The 11,132-nt window shown below is 43.3% G+C and overlaps 1 protein-coding gene across 2 annotated transcripts in view; it reads left to right on the top strand.

Annotated features, from left to right (window-relative positions):
- Positions 1–9,776, top strand: part of ipmka (inositol polyphosphate multikinase a) — a 12,929-nt gene extending 3,153 nt beyond the window's left edge. For both annotated transcript variants that reach the window (XM_062520136.1, XM_062520135.1), the window contains exons 3-6: positions 516–612; positions 3,926–4,098; positions 6,672–6,753; positions 7,202–9,776. In XM_062520136.1, the coding sequence (XP_062376120.1) occupies positions 516–612; positions 3,926–4,098; positions 6,672–6,753; positions 7,202–7,761 (912 nt within the window). In that variant the 3' untranslated portion in view covers positions 7,762–9,776. The remainder of the gene's footprint in view (positions 1–515; positions 613–3,925; positions 4,099–6,671; positions 6,754–7,201) is intronic.
- Positions 9,777–11,132: the final 1,356 nt, after the last annotated feature.

Below are 11,132 nucleotides of genomic sequence, written 5' to 3'. Positions count from 1 at the left end.
TAGCTATATCTTCTCCCTTTCATCAGCACTGTCCACCAATGATTAGTACCAATTAGTACCTTTTTTAAATCTGGCTGAAAACATCCGGTTTCCATCGAATCAACTGTGTGTCAGTAGATACCCCCCCATCAGTTGTCAGCTTGTCTGTCAACACCTTGCTTTAAGGACACATTCATTAGCATTCCTGCATTAATGAACATCAACAAACACAATTGAAGGCGGTTGTTAAGAACCGTTAAGAACACCATTAAATGATTAGGTAAACTGAAGAGCTGGCCATTTGTGCTTTCATGTAAGGTAAAGTCAAGTGTGTGTGTGTGTGTGTGTGTGTGAGAGTTTCCTGTATGTGTGTATGTGTATGTGTTTGAGAGAGAGAATTTCTTGTGAGAGTGTTTGTTGTATCTGTGCGTGAGTGTGTGTGTGTGTGTGTGTGTGTGTGTGTGTGTGTGTGTGTGTGTGTTTTGATGTAATGTAATTTCTACCTGTTTTAACCAGTGCTGTGTTGCCTGTCGCAGGTGTTTGCTGAGGACTGTTCCGACCCTCAGGTGTTATCTCTGCGGCCGCACCTGCCTCTGTTCTACGGCACCTGGGCATCGTCAGACTCACCCAATGGTAATGTCCCATACCGTCCATAAGCAAACCTCTAGTGGTCCACCGCTTTAGCCTGGGTTTCCCATACTGCCTTGCGCGGTGATTTCTTTCACGCTGCTAAGGCAGTCTGGAAACTAACGCCCCCATTTTCGCCTGATGTTGGTGGCCAATCACAGAACAGGGGAGAAAGCAAGACCATGATGAGCTATGCAGAGACGCATTTGATTGACATCCGTGGCGCCCAATGAACGGATCTGGGCATTTTTTCAAATGCGAGAAAATGAACGTCTGGTTGCCAGACCACGTCTCATTTGAGAAGTGGGAGGCGTTAGCCAGGCTACCGTTTCTTGGTATTTTGGGCCCCCAACGTTGTCTTCAAGGCAGCGCTACCTGGAAGGCGCTAGGGTTAGGCATGGGTTAAGGTTAGGGTTAAGGTTAGGGTTAGGGTTAGGGTTAAGGTTAAGGTTAAGGTTAGGGTTAGGATTAGGTGCCTTGAAGTCGACGGTGACAGCGCTGCCTGGAAGACGGCGTTGGGGGCCCAAAACACCATCGAGCTGGTCAACATGTTTTAAGGATATGACCACCTAGGGGGGCAATCAGACAGGATGTGGCTTTTGCAGTGAGGCATAAAATGCTTTTTTATGTTGTTTTGAATTGGGAGTAAGCGTTTCACACACTGCTTACCGTATGCTCCCAGAGCGCCTCGTGTTTTTTTTTGCGCCTGCTGCACAAAATTAAAAAAAAATCCAACTCAAAGCAGAAAAGTGCCCAATTTTTTTTAATGAAAACATCTTTTTCAGCACCTTGCCCTTTATAAGCGACAAAATGTGTTCCGTCTTATCGCCCCCCTAAGACAGTTCCTCCAAATTAATTGAATTGTTGGACTGTAGTCTTTGAATAGATGCTGTTCTTGTATGTAGTGGATTTGTTATCAGTTCCTTTGCTCTGAATGCATGGAATTCCAGAGATAACCAGGCCTTACGGGTCTTGTTTTACCTGTTTGGGGTTGGCTACAACATATACCTGCTGAACAGGTTTATCAGGCGGAGCTTCATGGAAAAGGTGTATTAACTTGCTGTGAGAGGCTTATAAAAGTAATCAACAAATGATAGGATTGAATGACCTCATATGTTAAACAGGTAGTCTGCAAATCGAGAGTTGATCATTACCTCACTTAAGCAAATAGACTTACCTGTAAATGCTGCTTTGTTGCAGTGTGCCCAAAGGGGTTAGGCTAGTCTTTGTAGTCTTTACTGGGAGGAAGATCAAGCTTCAACTGAACATGCATACCGGTATCGATGTTTGTAAATAGTTACAATCATAGTCATGTTCATTTGAAGTGTAAAAAGCATTATAGTCACAACAAAATTCAGGTCTGTGTTCATATTAAAGGTAATAAAAAAAACATTTGGCAAAATTCACAGAAAGTTACCAAGGTTGTTCAATTGTAAGAAGTGATTTGGCATTCTCAACTTAAACCTAAATGTGTGTATTTATTGTCTTGAATGAATAAATATGCAGTAATGTTCAGACATGAAATTATACTGTAAATCTTAAGATTTCACATTTCTTGACTGAATCGGAGAGAGAGTTTTTCTTTAGCCTACCTCTGATTAAGCATTCCACACTCAAAGCAGCCTCAGCTGTAAGAGTAGACTAATGATTGACATGATTGAGACTAGGACCTGTAAGAGCAGGTGTCGTTAATCATTTAGGAGCGTCTCTAATCAGGTCACCACATTACACTCATGGAAATCACGGCCATGTGCAAGACCTGTTTCTACCAGATCCAGCCACCTGTGTTAGGGCACAGAGAACCTGTTTGGAATGTCAATGGAGTTATCTCGATGTGGGTTTCCTTGAGCTCCTTATACGGTGGGGAAATGTGACAGCCATCTGTGTATGTAGTATAGGTGCTTTGAAGGTTTCATTTCACTTTTAAAGTTCACGGTCCTTCAGTCTGATTCTTACCTTCTCGGATTCTGTCAAACAGTAGATTAATGTTCAAATCATGTTGAAATGTGTATCATAATTGAGTTGGATTTGTTGTAATGCAAAGAAAATGGCAGGTTCATTTTTCTATTTGTACAACCATTATTGACATAAACGGTACAGGCAGAGTACAGGGATCAATAAAGTGGTGTTGTCCTACTGGGTGGGCTATTGTCTCAGGGAGTGTCAGTAGCCTGTGGACGCTGAGCTTTGGAGTCTTCTCACACAGGCCGCCTCAGAGAAGCACTGATTTCCTTTCTGTGTGCTGTATTGATTCCTCTGTTGAAATGTGTATGTGTTTGGAGGTGTGTGTGCGTGCGTGCGTGCGTGCGTGCGTGCGTGCGTGCGTGCGTGCGTGCGTGCGTGCGTGCATGCGTGTCACGATGTTGCCCATTTGAATGCATGTCTGCTATGGAGAGAATACAAACACATTAAATGTGTGTGCCCATATGCTGTGTGTGTACAGTGTGTCTCTATGAAGAGAGAGAGAGAGAGAGACATACACACACCGAGAGAAGAGACACATCGAATACAAACACATTCCATGTTTGTGAGCATATGCTTGGACGTGTGTGTGTGTGTGTGTGCTATTTCAGCTGCTTATAGGTAAGCAAAGAATACAGCGTGTTCCTACTATTAATTCAGAGGATTCCTCATTGAAACAGCATAGGGATGAATCATAATCACTTTTCAAGATCTGTCTTACTGGTCACTGAATGTTTTCTTTTGTGTCACATCTTGTTATGCATGGGCAACGTTGCTTCATGTACCCCCCTGAAACCCCATACAGAAGCTAACTAAACTAATTAAGCACTCAAAGAAGATAATGGAAGGCTGAGACACTGTTTGTTTATCTGCATTTGCTCACTCGGAATTAGCAGAGAACTGTGTGTGTGTGTGTGTGTGTGTGTGTGTGTGTTCCAGTGTGTGTGTTTCAGTGTGTGTGTGTGTGTGTGTGTGTGTGTGTGTGTGTGTGATCAAAGAAGCCTGTGGCACGTATTTCCTTGTTCATACTTGGAGCAGCCTTCACCTTTCCGTGCCACTGCAGCTGTCTGTCTGTCCGTCCGTCCATCTGCCTGCCTGTCTGTCTATCTGTCCGTCCATTTGTCTGTCTGTCTGCCTGTCTGTCTGTCTGTCTGCCTGTCTGCCTGCCTGTCTGTCTGTCTGTCTGTCCGTACGTCCATCCATCTGCCTGCCTGTCTGTCTGTCTGTCTGTCCGTCCATCTGCCTGTCTGCCTGCCTGTTTGTCTGTCTGTCCGTCCATCCATCTGTCTGCCTCTTTGTCTGTCTGTCCGTCCGTCCCTCTGACTCTGTCCTGTGGTCCCTGCTGCCTATACTGTAGAGCTGTACCTGAAGCTGGAGGACGTGTCGCGGCGCTTCTCCAGGCCGTGCATCATGGACGTGAAGGTGGGCCGCCGCAGCTACGACCCCCTGGCCTCGCCCGACAAGCGCCAGCAGCAGATCAGGAAGTACCCGCTGATGGAGGAGATCGGCTTCCTGCTCCTGGGCATGAGGGTGAGGGAGAGAGAACTTAGTAGTAGTAGCTGTGTGTGTGTGTGTGTGTGTGTGTGTGTGTGTGTTCATGTGTGTCCGTGCATCCGTGTGTGCATGCGTACGTACGTCCGTGCGTTCGTGCATTCGTATGTGTGTGTGTGTGTGTGTGTGTGTTTGTGATGGTGCATGCATTTGTCAGTCTTATGTCCCTCTTGTAGCTTGTTTGTTCGCGGCTCCTCCTTTGTGTCTTCTTCACCCTGCCATGCAGTCTAAACTGTGTTTGCCCGGTTAGCCTCCCTACAGTATCTCCATAGCCCTCTGTATCTTTTGCTCCCAACTATCACTAAACGATGACGAGGCCCAGAGCTGAACTGAGCAGCTGCTTGTCCCATGACCTGGCCTGGCCGTCACCCAGCAACATGACAGAGGAAATGTGATTAGACTTTTATGGTCCCATAAGTTTGCACAAAGGGAAGCACTATCGGATCAACGGTCCAAAAGCTCCACCTCGCAGTGCAAACAGGGGATAGTTAAGGTTGGCCGTCACTCTGGCTGCTGTGGCTAGAGCATTGTGCTTGTGGTTGCTTTGTGTTCACCTGCCTTTGCCTGCGAGTCAGACACACAGAGGCAGCTTTTTGTTGAGTTCCTGCTGATATTTGTATTGCAGGTTGTGTATAAGTGAAAGACCCTACAATAGATAGTTGACAACACTAGCTGCGTTTCCATTACAAATATGCGCAAAAACTTTGTCGATATTGTCTTAATGTCGAATATCACAATTTTCGCAATTGCGGTGTTTCCATTACATTCGGCTAACTAAATTAAAATCTCGTGTATTCTCGCGTGCTGTAAGTCATTAGGAGACATGGTGGTTATCAACATTACCCAGATTTAGCCATAGGGATTTAGCCTACACTAAATGCATTCAAATTGCCACCACGGCACGCTGATTATCAGTCATTAGGCTATAAGCCATCAGCGGAGGAGGCCTACGTTTTGGTGGGGCAGAAACATAAAATTAAAAATGACATATTTCACAGGAGTTTGTTGTAGTAGGCCTATGCTTAAATCATGTCACAGCCATGTCAGTGGAATATTTCGTAGATCAGCCCAGTTGATTAGTTTCTAAAACTAGAATCTAGATTTCTTTCAGCACCGTTCTCATCACATTAAACCAGCAAAGCATAGCAACGTTGTTGCTATGGGTAAACAAAACTAGTTGAGCGGTTGCGTAGCCTATGCAGCGTTTTTGAGAAAGTGTTGTCGGCAAGTTCACAGCTGTGGATTCAACATTTTAGAATGACACGAGCCACTTTTAATGAAAAAAAAAATATTGTTTTACATTATTCTCCCGGTGTCACTTCCTGTCGGCAGTCTTCTTCGTCGGTTTCGTTCCTCCTAACATCCGGTTGTTGGATCACGTGACTCGTCAGATGCGAAAAAAGTGTTTCCATTGCAGTTTTGCGAAATATACAAATTTCGATACGCTCGAAATACCACCTCACCCGAGCGCAAAAACTTTTTATCGAAACATGTGAGTTTTTTCGAAATGTGTGTGTTTCCATTAAGCACATTTCTTTTCGCAACTCTTAATTTGCGCAATTTAATGGGTAATGGAAACGCAGCTACTGTGAAATAATTGATTGTTTTCCAGCGTGCATTGTTGCCTGTTTTGTCACAGATGCTAGTTAGCTTTGTCAGAATGCTGGCATAGTTACCGGTTCACGTCTGACAGGTTCTGTGTGTTGTGGTTTTGATGTTGTCATGGTGACCCAGGCCTGACTACCCACTGTTGTGTCATCACATCACTTCCTGTGTTCTCAGTTTGACGCCAGCTCCCTTAGTTCTACTCCCCCGCTCGCTGTCCCTTTGCTTGGCCACTCACTCTCATCCTTCTGTCGTCATCTCAATTCCCTACACTTTCCTTCCCCCTTTCATTTCATCTCCTTTCAAGTCTCTCATCAATTTCACTCCAGCAGACTTCCTTTATCTCCCCCTCTTTCCCTCTCTTGCTCTCTCTCTCCCTCTCTCTCTCTCTCCCTCTCCCTCTCTCTATCCAGCTCTCCTCCTCTCTCTCTCTTGCCCTCACTCTCTTTCTCATTTGCACACACAAAAGATACATAAACAACACTGTTGTCCCTTCACTCAGTCTCACTCACACAGTTATGGAAATGAATTTCTCTCATATGGAGATCAAATTGATCACCTGTCTTGTGCTGGTGCAGATTGGGGTCTCCAAGGCTCCCCTGATCAGCCTGCCACAGTGGTAGACGGCTGCACTGAAAGCCGTTGAGATCAGGCTGACATTATTGCTCCCGGCTGCCTGGGAAAGCAAAACTCAACAGCAAAACTCAATCTCTGCCAGAGAAATGAAATGGCCTCTCTCGCTGCAAATTGAATAAAGTCATACTGTTGTTGACAACAAGGCAGAGCAGGAGACTGAATTATGGGGAGCTGACTGTGTGTTGTTGTTGTGCTAAGGGCCCACTCTAACACAAAAGTTAGAGTGGATGTATCAGAGCGCGCGCAAATGCAAAATGTGTTGTTGTTTGCGGGTGAGTATATTGACCCTTCCCTTCTGTGTCTGTCACTAGGTGTATCAGCCAAGTCGTGACTGCTACGTCTGCCAAGATCAGTTCTTCGGACGCAGTCTGGGGATGGACACTCTGGCCGGAGGTAGGGTTACATCCATCCTACACAGTCTCTCTGTGAAGTTCTACACCACATCTTCACTATTCTCTCTTGGATGAGCTTGGATAGCTGGTCTGATTTCTGTTGCTGATGATGGCCTGGCATTTAATTGGGGATTCATGTATGATGATGATGATTGATAATAATCAATTGATGATGTTTTTGTACCATGTTGCTGGTGTTTGTGTGTGTGCTTGTGCGTGTGCGTGTGTGTGTAGAGGGGGGTGCGGTATTTAGGTTTTTGAGGAGTTTTTGATGTAATTATTAAGGCATTTATTGATGTTCAATTAAGGCATTTTAAAAGTCTTTCTCTCTCTCTCTCTCTCTCTCTCTCTCTCTCTCTCTCTCTCTCTCTCTCTCTCTCTCTCTCTCTCTCTCTCTCTCTCTCTCTCTCTCTCTCTCTCTCTCTCTCTCTCCTCTCCCTTGTCTGCAGGTCTGGCTCAGTTCTTCCATGATGGCGTGAAGCTCCGAAAGCAGATCATCCGTCTCTGCATCCGCAAAGTCCGGAGCATTCTGCGATGGTTCGAGAGCCAAAAGCAGCTTCACTTCTACGCCAGCTCCCTGCTGTTTGTGTACGAGGGCGCGTCGAGTGCACACACGGATGCGGAACAAAATAACAACCACCACCAACACCACCTGCCACCTCAGGACTTTCCCCACGCGGGATCCCCCGCCAAGAGCTCCTGCAAGTGGGGAGACTGCGGCAGAGACCTCCCGGACTGTTTGCAGAACGGCGGTCAGACACATGGCTCAGATCCTTGTCTGAAACAGAGCAAAAGGAATAGGGAGTGTGATGAAGAGGAGGAGGAGGAGGAGGAGGAGGAGGAAGAGGAGGACTCAGGTGGATGGCTTGAGGAAGAGCGAAGTGATGGCCAAGTAGAGGTGAGGATGATTGACTTTGCCCACGTTTTCCCCAGTGAAAGCCCTGACGAGGGCTACATGCACGGCCTGAAAAACCTGCTGTCCACTCTGACAAAGATCATCCAGGACTGACGTGATCATATACAACATCTCTTTCTCTATTGCTTCCTCTCTCTCCCTCTCTCTCATTTTCTCATTCTCTCTCTCTCTCTCTCTCTCTCTCTCTCTCCATCTGTTCTTGTACCCTGCCTGGGCTCATCTCTTGGTCAGTGGTTGTGTCTGTGTCTGATGGAAACATTATGGGTTTCACCCTCTATCTCAGGTAGATGTTTTATCCCTAATCTGGATTGTGCAATTTTATATATTGACTTTATGTGACTGTGACTAACTTAATTAATTTATAAACATAACCTTTTCTGGAGATCTACTGTATGCCATATGCTAGCTGCCCAAATAATTATAGCTGTATGGTTTTAAGTTTCTTGACTACATTGAGTGTAGTTTTACTAACATGCCTTTTTTAATTTTGTAAACCATCCTATAGCAATAACTGGATAAGAACTGTGATTTTGTAAGTGTGAGGAATACTGTATCTTAACTGATTGGAGGTGTAGGTAACATTACTGCCATAACGGACATAGATCATGAGGACAGATACAAGTCAGAAAGGCTTATTAGAAGAGAGCAATGTTCCAGATTTTATGGAACAACTCTTTTTTTGGAACATTTGAGGCTGAATATATGAAGAGTTCTTTTCCAAAACACTATGAATCTATTTTCGAAAACATTAATAAGTCATGTTATTTGATTGTGTATTTCAGGTTATATCAATAAAAGTGCAGTGTTGTTTTGAGTAAAGATAAATCAAATAACAATAACACAGTTACAGTTCCACTGAGATAAATTGGAAAACCAAATGAAAACAATGATTCAAGAAAGTGCATTAAAGTGGAGGATATAGCATTTGGGAAAATACTTTTCATATTCACTTATCAGTACAGTTATAAGAATAGGAACATGTAACATATATTTAAATTTCTTAGCCAGTGAGCTGATTTGAATTAACATTTTAATGATGTTTTAAAATAGTATTCTGAGCAGATAAGAAGTACAATTATTTTGTTTTTCAATTAATGTTATTCTTTTATTTTTTTTGCTGTTCATTGTTTTACAAATCCTTTGTGGCTATTTTGTCAAATTAAAGCTAATTACAAGTTTTGCAATGTTGAACACCCACAGTACGTGTCCGAAAGTAATTATTTTTCAAAGAGCTGTGAAGAAGATATTAATTCCTTTCTGACAAAACAGGGAGTCTACTTGAAGGCAAAAGAATTCATGAAAGAACCATTCTGACTTATTCAATATGAAACCCATCATCACATTGTCGCTGTCTTCAATGCAGAGAAAATGGAAGTGATTGAAGGAGTCTTGTATCGTTGGCGAGCTTGTAGAGTTTCAGCTCATGCCAAAGCCCAGTAACCAGACCACCGCAGACTCTGTTTATGTTACTGATGAGCCAGTCATGTTGAATCTTGCCCAGATAATTGCCTTATAAAATCTTTATATTACTGGACCGTACTTCAAATCGACTTCAAACTGTACTGTACTTCAAATAGAATAGGCCTACATTATATAGGCCTACCTATGTAAAAGTAAATGAGATTTAGAGTGTGATTGTCTGATTCTTTTAAAGACAGACATGCTCTGTTAATTAAGGCCCTTTCCTGAATTTGCCTGTTCTGAGTTTCTTTAACCAAGGTGGAGTGATATACTTTATTTCTCATGCCAGTGCATAGCCAGTTAAAGGTTTAGTTTTTAACAGTGTTATTCTAATAACATAGTCCAAATAAGTAAGTACAGTATAAGGTGGTTATCAGGGCCCACTTGTTAGCTGTTCATGAAGTAAAAGATGGCCGCTGCTTGACCAGAACTCCCTTCCATCTGAACCTGAACTCTCTCTCTCAAACACACGCACACACGCACATACTGTACACACACATGCATATTTATTATATGACTGGAAGGCTGGAAATACTGTATCCTGGGATGACAAATGCTAACTGGAATATTTTTATATATTTTTCTATTAATTTCTACACATAAAGTGTGTCTTACAGGTGGATATGTTATTGTCTCTCTTGCCATTGACTATACTGTATGTCTGTGATGGCAGCATTGTTTTCATTGTATGGATAATTAATGAATAAAATAATGAATGAATAAAACTGAATTTATCGGTAGTCCTAGAGTTATTACACACTTGCATCACTTGCACACAAATGCATACACTCAACAAATACAAACACGGAGTATGAGTACGAGCACACACACACACACACACACACACACACACACACTCTCTGTCTCTGTCTCTCTCTCTCTCTCTCTCTCTCTCTCTCTCTCTCTCTCTCTCACTTACACACACACACACACACACACACACACACACACACACATATATGCACATTATAGGATTTGATGTCCTATTTTGATGTATTTTGTATTTTGCCCATCCCTGCCAACAGCTAGAGTCGTGAGGCAGCTACAGTGTCACGCTTTAGGGGCATCTTTAAAATCATGCCCCCCATTGTGTAGCACTGTAGATGCCTGGGTGCTCTAGCTGTTAGCTGCAGCAACTGGAGCTACGTTGCACTGATTGTTTTCAGAGTTGTTTTGTTGTTGTTGCTGTTGTTGTTGTTGTACAGACAGTACTCTGTGACTTTGAGAAACAGATCTAAGTGGAAAATGGCCAGAGCTTGGGGTTTACCGGACACAGGGCCTACTGCACAACTATGTGTCAGCTACAGTAGGTATTGAGCCTTTGGTCTAAACATTCATTTTTAGTCTGTATAGCAATGGGCAAAAATGGTAAACAGTTAATTTTCAGAGGAACATTATGCAAAAATATTTCCCGACCCCTCCCATGTTGTTGGCAACCCCCAGTTTCAGAACCACTGGTTAAAGATTCAGCAAATGTTAGCATTTGTTGATAAATTATAGTCATACTGTATCCTGCTTACTTATTCAGGCAGTGAAAAAAAACGTCTGCATGAAGTTAATCTGTTATTTAATGTATATGTAATATGCGTTCAATTATGGCTTTTTTAACATCATAGAGGCCTAAATATTTTCACCTTTTTCATGAATTATCTGGAGTGATGATGACTACCCTCTAGTTTTGCCTGCAAGTTTACTGACCCAGGCTAGCATTCCCCTCTCGTTTTCTTACAGGAAGTATCACAAGTTCAATGTTCAGCTAAAGCGGTACAGTAGATATTTATGCTATTACATATAGCTGGGCTCTATTGTGCTGTCTCTCTGTGTTTCTGCCTTTTGCCCACAAGATGGTGCTATGATTTCTGCTATGATTCCCCCTTTCCTATACCCGTTGCCTGCTGACAGCAATAGGTATCCCCAAAATCAAGTGATGGAACGATGAACTGTGTGTGTGTGTGTGTGTGTGTGTGTGTGTGTGTGTGTGTGTGTGTGTGTATGTGTGTGTG

This window comes from Sardina pilchardus, chromosome 18 (assembly GCF_963854185.1).
Source record: "Sardina pilchardus chromosome 18, fSarPil1.1, whole genome shotgun sequence".
Classification (NCBI taxonomy): domain Eukaryota; kingdom Metazoa; phylum Chordata; class Actinopteri; order Clupeiformes; family Clupeidae; genus Sardina; species Sardina pilchardus.
This window is presented reverse-complemented; position numbering and strand designations above follow the sequence as displayed.